Source organism: Pteropus vampyrus, unplaced genomic scaffold (genome assembly GCF_000151845.1).
Source record: "Pteropus vampyrus isolate Shadow unplaced genomic scaffold, Pvam_2.0 Scaffold48, whole genome shotgun sequence".
Lineage (NCBI taxonomy): Eukaryota > Metazoa > Chordata > Mammalia > Chiroptera > Pteropodidae > Pteropus > Pteropus vampyrus.
Window position 1 is genome coordinate 1,838,511 of NW_011888829.1, and position 15,901 is coordinate 1,854,411.

General features: G+C 50.1%; 1 protein-coding gene across 1 annotated transcript in view; it reads left to right on the top strand.

The window, feature by feature from the left end:
* The window catches only part of HIPK2 (homeodomain interacting protein kinase 2), a 135,623-nt gene that overhangs the window by 62,143 nt on the left and 57,579 nt on the right, over positions 1–15,901 (top strand). The window contains exons 2-5 of the mRNA XM_023530266.1: positions 6,170–6,293; positions 6,594–6,713; positions 8,486–8,572; positions 10,400–10,584. Coding sequence (XP_023386034.1) covers positions 6,170–6,293; positions 6,594–6,713; positions 8,486–8,572; positions 10,400–10,584 — 516 coding nt within the window. The remainder of the gene's footprint in view (positions 1–6,169; positions 6,294–6,593; positions 6,714–8,485; positions 8,573–10,399; positions 10,585–15,901) is intronic.

Consider the following 15,901-nt stretch of genomic DNA (forward strand, 5'->3'; position numbering starts at 1 on the left):
ACAGTTGTTTATTCCCTTTCTATAGAAAAATAAAATTTTCAGCGTCTCGCTATGGGAATGTTGGAAAGGAACAATCCCTCTCTTTCTTAGGTGCAAATTTTGTCTGACACTTCATGTATGTTTCAAGTATTTTTGATGTCCCAAAATAGCAACGAGGAGATTGATTCCACGGGGTGGCAAATGAAGGATGAGTCGTTAACGGAAGCTGGGCGATGTGAGCCCAGTGGGCGAGGCCCTCTCTCCAGCCAGGAGTCCTACCTGCTGTGGACCCGAGCTGAGAACAGAAACAGCCCCCGTGGAAGAAACTGGAATGTGATTTTTTTTTTACAGCAGGCAAACTTTGAAACAGAAAGGCCAAGTGGTCTGGCTCTTGTCATAGGAGGTGTTGCCCCAGGAGACAGTGCCAGCTTCAGGGAAAACCGTGCCAGCCGGGGGCGTGGGATTACAACAGAGAGACCGATTCCTTATACCAATGTGTAGTGAGCACCTGCCATGCTCAGGCACTGTGCTAGGACAGCAGCGACATAGGGAGCGGGGAAGGGACGTGCACTCACCCTGACCTGTGCCTGGAGGCCACCTCCACCTGTCCGCTTACCGAGACTCAGCCGAAACTTCTCCCAGGAAGCCCTCCCTGCTTGCCTCTCCTCCCCCGGTCAGTCCGTCTTCCGTGTTCTGGGCACACGCTCGGCACGTTGTATGTTAGCTGTTGGCATAACGTTGCCTCCAGCTACATGTCGGACTCCTGGAGGAGCCATGGGCTCTGGTTTAGTCGTCTATCTTCGGCACCCAGCACAGTGCCTGGCACACAAGAGACACTCGGGAAATGGAGGTTGAATATTCAAACATGTGAGTAAACGAATGAAGCTTGAACCAAATTCTGGCTTAGAATAACCATTAGTAAGACTGGTTTCTTCTTCACTCAAGAATAAATGAGCCTTTGCACCCATCAAAATGTGCTTCAGGTGCGCTCAACAAAAGGAAACATTTTAGACTTGAATTTGAACTTCCAGAAGCTCAGAGCCTTGTGGATCAGCAGAGCAGGGGACACGGCATCTGCCAGATCACAGCAGAATGGTCTTCAGGCTCCAAGAATTACTGGGGGGAAGGGAGGCAGATAGAGAAGTGCCTTCATCACCCGAAGGTTCATGGCCTGAGTGTCGAGCAGATATTTGTGGAGCATCTGCTGTGTGTCGACTGAGGGTGGAAGCATAGTGAGGCCCAGACTCTGCCCTTCAGAAGGTTTACTGGGAGGCAGATATGCCGGTATGTATTTAGAACAGTAGGCGCTCAGTTAATATTGATCGGCCCAGTCTGGTTATTCGTGTTTATATCTTCATCGCCTGGTATACCAGCACAGAGAAAATGGGCAGTGTGTGTTTGAGTGAGGAAGGAAGGAGGGGAGAGGAACCGGCTACATCAGAAGGTGACCCAGGAATCATGCGTGCAGGGGAAAGGACACACCGCTAGGGATGAGGCAGAGTTTGGGGGCGGATTGGAAAAGGTTGGACCCAAAGGCGAGAGGCCAGCAGGAAGGTTCAAGAGCAAGCAGTAAGGGGATCGAAGAGGGCTCAGTCAGGCCAGCCCCAGTGGGAGCTAAGCGGGGTACCGGCTTCAAGAGAGTTAAGAGACGGGCTCGAGAGGACTAAACCTCGGTGGCTCTTTCAGTCCTAAAGTCCTGATGCTGCATTACCCGCCCCCCTGCTGCTCTCGCTGAGATGTTTACTGTGATCCTTTTGTGAGCCGCTTACACACAGGTGCCTGGGCGCTAGCCGTGCTGCAGGTGCCTCGCACAGCTGGGCACGGGCTGCGGTTCGCACCTGCGTGGAGGCCTGCTCCTCTCAGGCTGCGCCCTGCGCCCCGCGGGCCCGAGCTTTCCTTCCTTCACAGAGATCCACCCCTTCCACTCTCCTTTGTTGGCGCTGCCTTAGAACTGTTCGTCTGAATCACGTATTGTAGCACTTCCTTATATTTAATAAAGGCTTATTCAATCCACAAATCCTTATCGATTGAATGGCTGCTAAGTGCCAGGCACTGTGCTGCCCTCGTGGACTGAGCAGGGTGAGAGACCGTAAGCAGGTTACTGGGAAAGTGCTATAAAGTGACATTTATGGCACTATAGATGGAAACTAACTGGTGTCAAGGGAGGCCTGTCTGTGGTGGTGACAATTAAGCTGAGGTTTGAAGGATGAGAAGGAGGCAGCCATCTGAGAGCATCTGAGGCAGAAGCAACGCCATTGCATGAAGGCTCCAGGTCCGGAAACAGCTTAGGTATTCTGGAAATTGAAAGGAAATGGATTGGACTGGAGCTGATTGAACTAGGAATGTGGATTGCAGTGACAGCGGAGAGCTGGTCCCGATCGTGGGGGTCCCTCTGGCTGTGGGAGGGATTTAGGTTTCACTCTAAGTGCAGCGGGGAGCCTCTGAAGTAGTAAAAGCCGAGGCAGGTGTAACCTGTTCACTTTGGCAGCTATGCAGAGAGTAGATTGGAGGAAGGAAAGACCGGAAAGGAGGCTCCAGGTGAGACGGGATGGCCAGGGCCAGACAGGTGGCAGCAGAGGTAGAAGACCAGGGACCAGTTTGAAATCTACTTTGGAGCTGGCCATATTGATGGATTGGGTAGTGAGGATGAAGGGAGAGAGAGAGGAATCAGAGATCTTTCTTAGTTTTCTAGTATAAGTAATGGGGCAGGAGGGAGGTGGGTAATTTCATTTCGTGAAACAGGGAGGACAGAGGGAGGAGTATGTTGGGGGGCGGGGGACACGGGGGTAGAGTTCCCTTTTAAACCTACAAAGTTTGGGCTCATCGCGAGACATTCCAGTGGAGATGTCAGGCCGTCAGAACATAAATCTGGAACTGAGAAAGGTCCATGATGAGAGAGACATTCGAAAATACAAATGGAATTTGAACCTGTGGGAATGGATGTGATTACTATATCAGTTTCTTAGGGCTGTGGAAACACGTACCACAAAATACTTGACTTAGAACAACAGATATTTATTTTCTCACAGTTCTGGAAGCTAGAAATCCAAAAGCAAGGTGTCAGCAGGGACATGCTCCCTCGGAAGCCTCTGGGAGAGAATTGTTCCTTGCCTTTTCTAGCTTGTAGTGGCCCAGGAAGATTCTCGACTTGCGGCACCATCACTCCAGTCTCCGTCTCCATCTTCACCTGGCCATCTTCCCTCTGCATCTGTGTCTAAATTTTTCTCTTCTTATTAGGACACCAGTCATATTGGATGAAGGGCCCACCCTACTCCAATATGATGTCATCTTAACTAATGACATCTGCAGTGACCCCACTCCCAAATAAGATCACATTCTGAGATATCAGTAATTAGGACTTCAATGGGTCTTTGGGGAGGGGGAGGACACAATTTAATTTAATCCATAACAATGACCTAGAACAAAGATTAAAAAAAAGAGAGAAGAGAAGGGGTCCAAGGACATTGCCATCGTGTAGCAGTTGGGTAGAGGACAAGCCAGCGAAGGAAACAGATAAGCCACACGCAGAGAGACAGGACAAGTATGGGCACGTGTGGTGTCGTGAAGACCAAGACTATTTCAGAACAGAAGGGAATGAATGGTCAACCGTGTGACAGGAATGAGGCTCTTGGGTCTCAGAGCTGAGAAGTTGACCAATGGCTGCGACAGCGTGGTCACCGCTGATCTCGATGACCACAGCCCCCGAGGGGAGCGGAGGGCGGAAGTCCGGCGAGAGGAGGCGAGGGTCGATGGAAATGGCCGGCCGTTCTTAGAGCTGGCTCTGGAAAGAGAACAGAGAAACGGAGCAACAGCTGCAGGGAGCAGAAGGGATTAGGAAGGGTTTGGTTTGGTTTTGGTGTGTTTTGTTCTTGTGTTTTGCTTCTTTTTTTTTTTTTTTTTTTGATGGGAGATGCTAGATCATGTTTGCGTGCTCGCATTAGCTCTGTTTTCCTATCTGTGTGTTTATCTTGTGTATGCTTTTTATTCACCTTTAGTGGTCACATGTGTTTCAGTGCTGCCTTCCCGGCATCGGGGCCCCTTGGGGACAGGACTATGCCTTCGATTTCTTTTGTCTCCCAAGCATTTCACCTGACACTTGAGCATTTGTTCGTTATAGTCACAGCAAGGAAAATATTCTGCTGTACATGTTATGGCACCGTGAACGGCTGCCGTTTCATTTTCTAATGGAAAATGACGGAAAGCGATTTTTCACAGGCCCCGTTCACATAACGTCAGCTGACGAAATCCACGTCCGGTGTTTCCTGCCAAAGAATAGCACCGAAGTGCCCTTGTCACGACAGTCTCGTTTATTAGATTCTGCCTGGCAGGCACATCATCAAAGGAAAGAAACTGAGAAGGTTTCCAGGGGTTCCAAGCGGCCTGCTTAGAGAACCAATTGATTAACCTGATAGGAAGGGCCGCCCCATGGTCAGGTCCAGAGATGTCCCCACGGAACCAGACTGGCCTGTTCCTAAGACCTGGCCTGGAGACTGGAGTGTCCAGGCTGCCAAGCCCAAAGGCACAGGTCACAGGAACAGGAGGACAGAGGTCCAGAGATGAGTGATCCGGAGTCAGCAGCCTGTCAGAGTAGGGGGAGGGGGTCCTCGGGAACCGGCACCAGAATTCTCCCACGCTGGACACAGCCACCTAGGCCGGTTGTGGGATCAGAGGCCCCGTGATACAGGACGGTCCAGCAGTGATGGGCCACACGACCACCACAGACATCCCAGTGCATCAGTACCAGAGGGCAAAAACGGCCTCCTGCGTTCACGGACCAGAGAGGACCACGTGACTGGCAGAACACTGGCAACTGAGAATGCACAGCAGTGAGGGACGCGGCACGGCAGGCCCGGTAAGCAGCACCGAGGCCACTCACACCTGCCCAGGAAGACCCAGCCCTGGATTGCAGGAAGAGCGTTTCTTGCTGCCCAGACCGACGACCCAGCCACAGAGCTGAATCCCCAGCTCAAAGGAGGTGAAGAAACTCCTTTTTACATCTGAACAATCAAGACTTTGTAACAGGACGTTTGGGTTTTTGTTTTGTTTCCTCGATGCTATTATATAGAGAAAAAAGATGCTAAGGAATTTATAGGAGCCAGGCAGGGAAGTGCATCTTAAAGTGCAGGAAAAATTCAGCTTGAAGCTCTGAGGCAAGAGGAGGTGTTTTTGATCGCACCCTTCCTCTCGAGCTAGACGGATGGACATAACCCACATAGGAAAGGCCCCCCAGCTCCTCCACTCCCACTGCAGGCTGCTGGAAGGGTAGGAAAGTAGCATCTTCTTGCGTTACTTAATCAAGTGGGCAACTTTTAGAGGAAACAGAAGTTGGGCTAATGCATCTCATGATCAGCAGAGTGCCTGGAGCTGCATGTTTTAAAAATATCGGCTGTGTTCATGTCTCATACTTTGAACTTGGTTTTCTCCAAAATGTACCCCTACCTAATCAGGAACGGTTCTTAGGAAAGACGATGCACTCTGTGGTCTCTGGTTTTGATTACTAAGCACGTGTGAAGTGTTCTCTGAGTTTAGGTTATTTCCTTCGGAAGCCCCAGTATGTAACCTTGACTGTCATGTGAAGTGACGTAACTCCTACAGCCAGGAACAGAATACTGATGGACACTCAGATTATGTATTCGTAAACACGGTTCTATAATTGTGATATTAGAGAACTTCTTAAGAGATGAGCTTTTTAGAAGCTAATGAAAAAAATAATGTTTCCTTGGGAGACACAAACTCCTAAGAAAGGGATCGTTGGCATGAATGGATATTGGATTTAATCCCATTATTCTGGGCGGAAGCAACCTGTTTTATATGTATTATTGAAAATAGGGTACCTGTATTTCAGAATTCCTTTGTAAAACCTAGGTGTTCTCTAAAGATTGGTCTCCCGAGAATCTCTGCAGTGGCTCTTAGCTGCTCTGGTTGGAGCGTAATGGTAATAAAGTCAATAGATGTGGTTTCCCGTAGGTCTGTTCTAGAGCCACAGACCAGCCATCGGACTGGGCTCCCCGCCGACAGGACCAGGCCAAAGCGTGGATCACTGCAACACAGCGTGAGGACCACAGGTCCTCTAGAGGGGGTCAGGAATGGCACCCTCAGTTCGAACGATGGGATTTTAAGTAGAATTCACATAGAAAGAGCCGTCTGCGTTTCCAAACTGCTAATGCTTTCTTCCGCTCTTCTTTTCCAGAGCCCCCGAGATCATCCTTGGTTTACCATTTTGTGAGGCAATTGATATGTGGTCCTTGGGCTGTGTCATCGCAGAGCTGTTTCTGGGCTGGCCGCTCTACCCAGGCGCTTCAGAGTATGATCAGGTGGGTCCAGGTAGCACATAGCACAGGTGTTCACGGCAAGCACTCATGCTTCGTCTGGATTAACACTTCATGACATGACGTGTGGGTAGGGTTGAGGAGTGTGATGTCATTTCCCAAGGCTTGCTTCCCTTAACCTCGCTTTTTTTTTTTTCTGTCTTTATTCCTCTTTTCCCTTTTTCATTTTGTACTTCTTTCTTTCCTTACAATGTTGTCATTTTTCTCAAAGGCACTGGAACCATTAGTATACCATACGTGTAGTGACAGGAAAAGCCCTGACTTCATTCTCATCTTTTCTTGCAGATTCGGTATATCTCACAAACACAGGGTTTGCCAGCTGAATATTTATTAAGTGCAGGGACAAAGACAACTAGGTTTTTCAACCGTGACACAGACTCGCCGTATCCTCTGTGGAGGCTGAAGGTAGGAAGAGTGTCCCCTCCATCCCTCGCCAGCGCCCAGCACTCGGGGAAGGAGGGCACTGGGATGGTCAGATCAGTGGGGAGCTGTTGACGGTGACACGTGGATCCTGGGTCTCACTCTGCCAGCACCGCGGGGGAGGGGCAGCTGTCGCTGGTACGTGGTGTGGAGGAATTTGAATGTTCAGAAACACAGCTGTGCTTGGCCCGCTGCCCCTGCAAAGCGTGAGGGCCCGTCTCTGATGGCTAAATTCCCAGGATTCAATCAGGTAAACCTGGTGACCTGTCCGATTGGTGTGGCGAGTGAAACGACCCACCCCCTGCCCTCAAGGAGACCCCAGCCCAGAGGAGACCCAAGGGCCAAGTCCTGTCCCGAAGTAACACGTGTCCCGGTGGGAACAGGGTGTGGCTGAGGGACGGGAGGACCATCTGAGTCGGGCTCTAAAAGATCAAGAGGGACTTCAGGCAAAGGAGACAGCCCAAGCAGCGTGGCCCCCCTGAGGCTGGGGCGGGTTGGGGGGCTGTGGGGGGTTGCTGTGCCCCGGCTAGCAGGTGGTGCCGCGCACCTCACACACCAGTAAACTCGGGGGGGTTTCACTCTAACAGAAACATATTTTGCTTTCACTTTGATCTACGCCTAGTAATTAAAATTAATGTATTTTCCTGGGAAGGAGAAAATAATGCCAGCTTTAAGTATGTTTTATGCTCATTTTAGGTGCTGCTTTTCTTGCAAGAGTGGGTGGGTGTTTTTTGGACAGAAACCGCAGCCAAATTCTAACACGATTGAAAGATAGTGTGCGGCCAACAGTTATAAAAGATTTAGTAAAGAGAGTGGGGAGCAAAACAGGCACTCGGGCTAGTGGTGGGAGGGCGGTGTTTGGTAACTGAGGATGAGTAGCTCAAGGTCAAGTCCAGCAAGAGTCCTGGGGTGGACGAGGGTGAGAACAGGCAGAGGCGAGGTTCACTTCTCTATCTTAGTCAAGAGCTTCAGTCCTCCTTGTCCAGCTGTTCCTGGAATCAAAGCCTAGATCTTAGCAGATGCAAGAGTGCTGTCCTTGAATGGGATTTTGAGGATTAATTACCTGTGGTCCATGGATGAGTCCCAAATCCCACGATGATTGGAAACAGCAGCTTCCTAGACCAAGGCCAGTGAGGGAAGGGGGTGTGTGTGCCCCAGCCCCAGGCGGAGGGGCGGCTCAGAACACAGACGCCACAGCCAGCTGCCACTTGCTGGCCGTGAGACCCTGACAAGCTCCTTAAGCTTTCCATTCCTGCTTCTCCCGCTGGAAATTGGTTGGTAATCATCCTACCTAAGAGCATTGTGAAGAGTCTTAAATGAGTTCATGTGCTTTAGAGTAGTACCTGGCGTAGTGAGACCTGTATGTGTAAGAGTCTGATACATAATATTAACTTAAAATTTTAAAACTGTGTAGGAAAGGGCTTCTGCCTTTCCACATATGGAATCTGACTTTATCCCTTAAATTCGGGAAGAATGTCGGGTTATCACGGAGATGGTGTATCTTGCTCATCTTGGAATCCTCCGGACCTGACTTAGAGCAGGCCCCTGACAGGTGTTTACGGGAAGGAAGGCAGTAGGGTGAGTTAGTGTGGGGTATGAAGAGAGAAAGTAATTTGTGTGCAGGTCACTTTAAGAAGTACCAAAGCCTCCTTTTCTGAAAGGTGGGGAAAAGACCCTCCGTGAGATGCAGAAGCTTGACGGTTTAATGACCAGAAACTAATTCACATTACCCTTCGGCTTTTGCCTCTCTTGACCAGACACCAGATGACCATGAAGCAGAGACGGGGATTAAGTCAAAAGAAGCAAGAAAGTACATTTTCAACTGTCTAGATGACATGGCCCAGGTAAGCTTTGTGGGTGAGTATGCAATGTCAGCCCTGTAAAAACCAAGCATAACAAGACTTCTGCAGGAGTAGTATAGGATGGTGGCTAGAAATCCACCTTACTCAACTGCCGTGGTTGACCTTGACCTCGAACAATGATATGCCAGCCTTAGTAAGAATACCACTGGGTTCGTGGAACATTTTTAAAACCTCACGGCAGCTCTTTAAAAACGGCTTCAGTTTATTGGTTCCCATTCGTGAAATAGTACCAGCCAATCTTACTGATGTTTCCAAGAGAGGAACCCAAGCCCACTAGAACATCTAAGTTCAATGCCCACGATTCAGTGTTAGTTCTCTAGGGCTGCCGTAGGAAAGTACCACAAATTGCGGGGGGCTAAAGACAACATAGTTCTGGAGGCAGAACCTGAAAATCAAAGTACCAGCAGGGCCACGTTCCCTCCGAAGGCTCGAGGAAGAAACGGCCCCACGCCCCTCTCCTAGCTTCTGGCGGCTTCTGGCGGCCCCCGGCGGTCCTCAGCGCCCCTGCGTTTCCCCCTCCCACCCCTACTTCCCTCATGCGGCCTTCATCTGTGTTTCCTCCTGTCCCAACGTCCAAATCTCCCTCTTTTTCCTCTTATAAAAATACCAGTCATTAGATTTAAGGCTCACCGTCTTCCAGTCTGACCTCATTTTAACTTGATTACATCTGTAGAGACCCTATTTCCGAGGATGATCATATTCACAGGCACTGGGGATTAGGACTTAGACATATCTTTTGGGGGGACACAGTTCAACACACTGCACTCGGTCTCGCTCAGCTCACTTGGAGGGACCAAAGTCTCTCACCTTTGTGCCCAGAGAAAATTCTAGAACTTCAGTTATTTTTCGTGTAAAGACTAGTCTAAAACCAGGACGATCCAAAGTGAATTTTTCTGAAAAGCAATGAGAAGTAAAGCTAGAGACCAATAAACACTTAGCACACCTCTTACTGAAGATGAGTGTAACCAAAAATCATGTTGCTGAGTAAAGCATACTTGTCGGTTGATTAGAAGCTTAGATTGTCTATGAAAACCGAAATTGCTTTCCAGAGCATGTCTCAGAAAACAGAGAAAGCACCACAAAACTAGTCTTTTAAAGGCTATGCTAGTATGGACTTGCTCTGGGACGAGAAATCCTGTGTCCAGCTTTCCTGCTTGTCCCGGCCAGAGGAAAGCCCAGCGGACACAGGGACCCAGATGACCCTGGCCCTAACTCAGGAAGCTCCACGACGACTGAGCCACTGCAGACATAGGAGGAACGCACTGAGGCCCCTACGTTTCCCTCCAAAGGTTAAATAAAAAGAAACCTTTTTGCATCTTATTTGGTACTGTTTCGTTGTAGTTTTTGAATTGTGGTAAAATCCACGTAACCTAAAATTTCCCATTTCACCACTTTTAACTGTACAAGTCAGTAGCATTAAGAACCTTCACACTGTTATGGAACCAGCCTCCAGACCCCTTTTCCTCTTGTGGTCATTTTCAATGAGATGTGATGTGAGGAGCATTTCAATTTAACTGATTGAAACAGGGGAGCGTACGCCCTGTCACTTATGTGAATTTGCAGGTACCAGCAGTGACCTCTCCCTTCCCCGAGCATGACCTCCCTCAGCTTTCTCTGCAGAGAGAACAGCCACATCCTGTGGGCAATAATGACATATGACAGTGCTTTCCACGGAGCAGACACGGCCCTCTGGGAATTGGGAAGGGGTGGTTGAGAGATTGCGATGGAGCTGCGGGGTGGGAAATAGGGGCGGTCAGGGAGAAGGGGGGCCCAGCGGGGTCTTCGTAACCTGTCCCTACTTGCTTCCAGGTGAACATGACAACAGACTTGGAAGGGAGCGACATGCTGGTGGAAAAGGCAGACCGGCGGGAGTTCATTGACCTGTTGAAGAAGATGCTGACCATAGATGCCGATAAGAGGATCACTCCGATCGAAACCCTGAACCACCCCTTTGTCACCATGACACACTTACTCGACTTTCCCCACAGCACACAGTAGGTGTCCTGCGCGATGCTTCATACCACGGGTCAGCAAACGTTTCCTTTAAAGCCCCAGATGGTAAATATTTTAGGCCTCGTGGCCATATGGTCTCTGTTGCGATCACTCAGCTCTGTCGTTACAGGTGAGAGCAGACGCGGACAATACTTAAACAAATGAGTGATGTCGTTTTTCAATAAAATATGATTTATACAAACGGGTGGCGGCCAGGTTGGGGCCCTGGGCCACAGTTTGCTTTTCACCAATAAAGGAGGGAACGATGGAGCCTAGGAAAGTTCAAGGCTGAGGGGACTAGACTCTGGGTGTCTGTGCTTAAATGTGCAGAATGGCAGGGCCCATGAAGCCACTCTGTGCCAAAGGTCACTTCCAGAACCATTCCAGAGAGGACTCAGTCTAGATTGGATGTGGATTTGTTTGTTCATTCATTTATTCAGCATGCCGTGTGCTGTGCCACATACTGGGGGAGAGAGACAGAGGTACAAAACTAGTGATACCCGAATTGCCAGGCTGTTATCAGGGAGAGTGTAGGTGCGCCGAGAGCGTGTAACGAGGGAGCCTTGCTTGGGGCGGGCCAGGGAAGACCCTGAGGGCGCGACTGCTGAGGATGAGTGAGAGGTGACCGGTGGAAATGCCACCGAGAGCGGAAAGGGCACTAAGTCAAAAGAAGCAAGGAAGTACATTTTCAACTGTCTAGATGACATGGCCCAGGTAAGCTTTGTGGGTGAGTATGCAATGTCAGCCCTGTAAAAACCAAGCATAACAAGACTTCTGCAGGAGTAGTATAGGAGGGTGGCTAGAAATCCACCTTACTCAACTGCCGTGGTTGACCTTGACCTTGAACAATGATATGCCAGCCTTAGTAAGAATACCACTGGGTTCGTGGAACATTTTTAAAACCTCACGGCAGCTCTTTAAAAACGGCTTCAGTTTATTGGTTCCCATTCGTGAAATAGTACCAGCCAATCTTACTGATGTTTCCAAGAGAGGAACCCAAGCCCACTAGAACATCTAAGTTCAATGCCCACGATTCAGTGTTAGTTCTCTAGGGCTGCCGTAGGAAAGTACCACAAATTGGGGGGCTAAAGACAACATAGTTCTGGAGGCAGAACCTGAAAATCAAAGTACCAGCAGGGCCACGTTCCCTCCGAAGGCTCCAGGAAGAAACGGCCCCGCGCCCCTCTCCTAGCTTCTGGTGGCCCCCGGCGGTCCTCAGCGCCCCTGCGTCTCCCCCTCCCACCCCTACTTCCCTCATGCGGCCTTCATCTGTGTTTCCTCCTGTCCCGACGTCCAAATCTCCCTCTTTTTCCTCTTATAAAAATACCAGTCATTAGATTTAAGGCTCACCCTCTTCCAGTCTGACCTCATTTTAACTTGATTACATCTGTAGAGACCCTATTTCCGAGGATGATCATATTCACAGGCACTGGGGATTAGGACTTAGACATATCTTTTGGGGGGACACAGTTCAACACACTGCACTCGGTCTCGCTCAGCTCACTTGGAGGGACCAAAGTCTCTCACCTTTGTGCCCAGAGAAAATTCTAGAACTTCAGTTATTTTTCGTGTAAAGACTAGTCTAAAACCAGGACGATCCAAAGTGAATTTTTCTGAAAAGCAATGAGAAGTAAAGCTAGAGACCAATAAACACTTAGCACACCTCTTACTGAAGATGAGTGTAACCAAAAATCATGTTGCTGAGTAAAGCATACTTGTCGGTTGATTAGAAGCTTAGATTGTCTATGAAAACCGAAATTGCTTTCCAGAGCATGTCTCAGAAAACAGAGAAAGCACCACAAAACTAGTCTTTTAAAGGCTATGCTAGTATGGACTTGCTCTGGGACGAGAAATCCTGTGTCCAGCTTTCCTGCTTGTCCCGGCCAGAGGAAAGCCCAGCGGACACAGGGACCCAGATGACCCTGGCCCTAACTCAGGAAGCTCCACGACGACTGAGCCACTGCAGACATAGGAGGAACGCACTGAGGCCCCTACGTTTCCCTCCAAAGGTTAAATAAAAAGAAACCTTTTTGCATCTTATTTGGTACTGTTTCGTTGTAGTTTTTGAATTGTGGTAAAATCCACGTAACCTAAAATTTCCCATTTCACCACTTTTAACTGTACAAGTCAGTAGCATTAAGAACCTTCACACTGTTATGGAACCAGCCTCCAGACCCCTTTTCCTCTTGTGGTCATTTTCAATGAGATGTGATGTGAGGAGCATTTCAATTTAACTGATTGAAACAGGGGAGCGTACGCCCTGTCACTTATGTGAATTTGCAGGTACCAGCAGTGACCTCTCCCTTCCCCGAGCATGACCTCCCTCAGCTTTCTCTGCAGAGAGAACAGCCACATCCTGTGGGCAATAATGACATATGACAGTGCTTTCCACGGAGCAGACACGGCCCTCTGGGAATTGGGAAGGGGTGGTTGAGAGATTGCGATGGAGCTGCGGGGTGGGAAATAGGGGCGGTCAGGGAGAAGGGGGGCCCAGCGGGGTCTTCGTAACCTGTCCCTACTTGCTTCCAGGTGAACATGACAACAGACTTGGAAGGGAGCGACATGCTGGTGGAAAAGGCAGACCGGCGGGAGTTCATTGACCTGTTGAAGAAGATGCTGACCATAGATGCCGATAAGAGGATCACTCCGATCGAAACCCTGAACCACCCCTTTGTCACCATGACACACTTACTCGACTTTCCCCACAGCACACAGTAGGTGTCCTGCGCGATGCTTCATACCACGGGTCAGCAAACGTTTCCTTTAAAGCCCCAGATGGTAAATATTTTAGGCCTCGTGGCCATATGGTCTCTGTTGCGATCACTCAGCTCTGTCGTTACAGGTGAGAGCAGACGCGGACAATACTTAAACAAATGAGTGATGTCGTTTTTCAATAAAATATGATTTATACAAACGGGTGGCGGCCAGGTTGGGGCCCTGGGCCACAGTTTGCTTTTCACCAATAAAGGAGGGAACGATGGAGCCTAGGAAAGTTCAAGGCTGAGGGGACTAGACTCTGGGTGTCTGTGCTTAAATGTGCAGAATGGCAGGGCCCATGAAGCCACTCTGTGCCAAAGGTCACTTCCAGAACCATTCCAGAGAGGACTCAGTCTAGATTGGATGTGGATTTGTTTGTTCATTCATTTATTCAGCATGCTGTGTGCTGTGCCACATACTGGGGGAGAGAGACAGAGGTACAAAACTAGTGATACCCGAATTGCCAGGCTGTTATCAGGGAGAGTGTAGGTGCGCCGAGAGCGTGTAACGAGGGAGCCTTGCTTGGGGCGGGCCAGGGAAGACCCTGAGGGCGCGACTGCTGAGGATGAGTGAGAGGTGACCGGTGGAAATGCCACCGAGAGCAGAAAGGGCACTACCCGGGCGGAGGCTCCACACGAGAGAGCTGGGGACAGTAGGACGAGCCAGGGGTGCGTCGTCCACGTTCAGGATTTTGGTCTTGATCCTACGAGTGATGGGGAGCCACTGAAGGACTTGTAAGCAGGGGACTGGCCGGTTAGAGCTGTGTTTTACAGCTCAGGTCAGGGACCCGGGAAGAAGTGCCCATCACGTCCCGCAACTTGGGAGCTGTTGGTGACTTGTCAGGGCTGTTGCAGTTTGCGGCAGAAGCGGAAACCAGCTTAGCGGGTTGAAAGACTGAGGGAGAGGTGGAGAAATAGATAGGACCCTTTCAAGAAGGGAGGCTGCGAAGGGGGAGGGAAGAGATAGAGGAGTGACTGGGGAGAGCCCAAGGTGGGCTTTCTTTTAATATGGAAGAGACTCGAGCCATTTACAATGTTGATGGGAGTGTCTGGTATCACGTGAGAGAGAAAAGATAAAGGATGCTCAGAAGAGACAGTCTCTTGAGACCGGGAGGGGCTGGGATTCGGAACACAGGTAGAGGAACTTGCCAGGAGGCGGGGCGCACGGACAGCTTCTGGCTTGTTGAGAGCAAGGTGCTTGGCGGTTTGAGAAGGGCAGAAGAGTTTAGAGACTTGGAGCAGAAGGTGGCAGAGCAGACTGAACAGAGAAATGCAGTAGAATTGTTGAGCATGGAGGTTGGACATGAGCAGTGTGGGTGTAGCTGGACCCCCCAGGTGAGGGCCTGGAGTGACAGACAGTTGGGTTCATCCAGGCTGGAGTTTTGCCAGGCTGCTAAGAGAAAAAGACAGGTTGACAGACTTAGGGTGTCAGCAATAGCACAGTCGTAATCCAAACTGATGGGCCGATGGGGGCTTAGCGGAAAGGGAGAGGGATGAAGATGGTCTGATCGACTCAGAGACTGGTCCTTTCATAACAGTCGAATGGGCCACATGGGTGAACATGGGGCCGGGGATGGGGCGCTTGAATTCGCGGCGTGGGGAAGTGGAGCGGTTTCAGGTTTGCCAGTCCAGAGCATGGGTGGCCAAGACTGACAGCAGGTCGCCGGAGATGAGAAGCAACAGAGAAGCCAGGGTGTCTGGCAGGTACCTAGCGTGCCCTCTGAGGCCTCCCTAGGTGGCAGGGAATGGGTTCGAGTGGAGGACTGAGCCCGTGGCACAGGCCCCCGGAGAAGGAGGGGGAGAGAAAAGCCAAGCGAGGCAAGAGAATGGGAAGAAGTATTAGTTTGCGGAGCCTGCAGTAGCAAAGTACCACGGAGCGGCCGTGTGGCTTAAACAGCAGAAACTAATTTTTATATAATTCTGGAAGTTTAAGATCAAGGTGTTGGGCAGAGCGGGTTTCTTCAAAGGCCTCTCTCCTCGGCTTACAGGTGGCCACCCCTCCATGTCCTCAAGTGGTCCTCCTATACATGTCTGTGTCCTGTTTTCCTCCCCATCGTGAGGAGCTGGCTTAGGGCCCACCCGAATGACCTCATGTTACCTCTTTAAAGATCCCAGCTCCAGATTCAATCACATTCTGAAGTACTGGGGGTTAGAACTTTTAACGCATGAATTTGCGGGGCACAGTTCAGCCCGTGACAGAGGCTAACAAGGCTATCACTTCAGCCTGTCAACCCCGTACTTGGGGTTTAAAAGTCACATCCGTGGATGTCTGCAGGGAGAATCAGCATCCCCAAGAGAGCACCAGACTTTAGTTAAGGTCAGGAGGGAGCGGGAATATGTAAGGAGAGGCTGGAGACGAGAGGCATTTGCAGAGTAGGGTTGGCCCTGCGGTGGCCAGCCTCCGACTGGGCCGAGTCTCAAGGCGGGACTTGGCCTTAACCAGCCTACAATGGGCCGAGTCTCAAGGTGGGACTTGGCCTTAACCAGCCTACAAGAAATGAGTGGGTGGCGCCCAGCAGAGATGGCACATCCTCTAATTTCAGTTCCGTTCCTTATCACATTA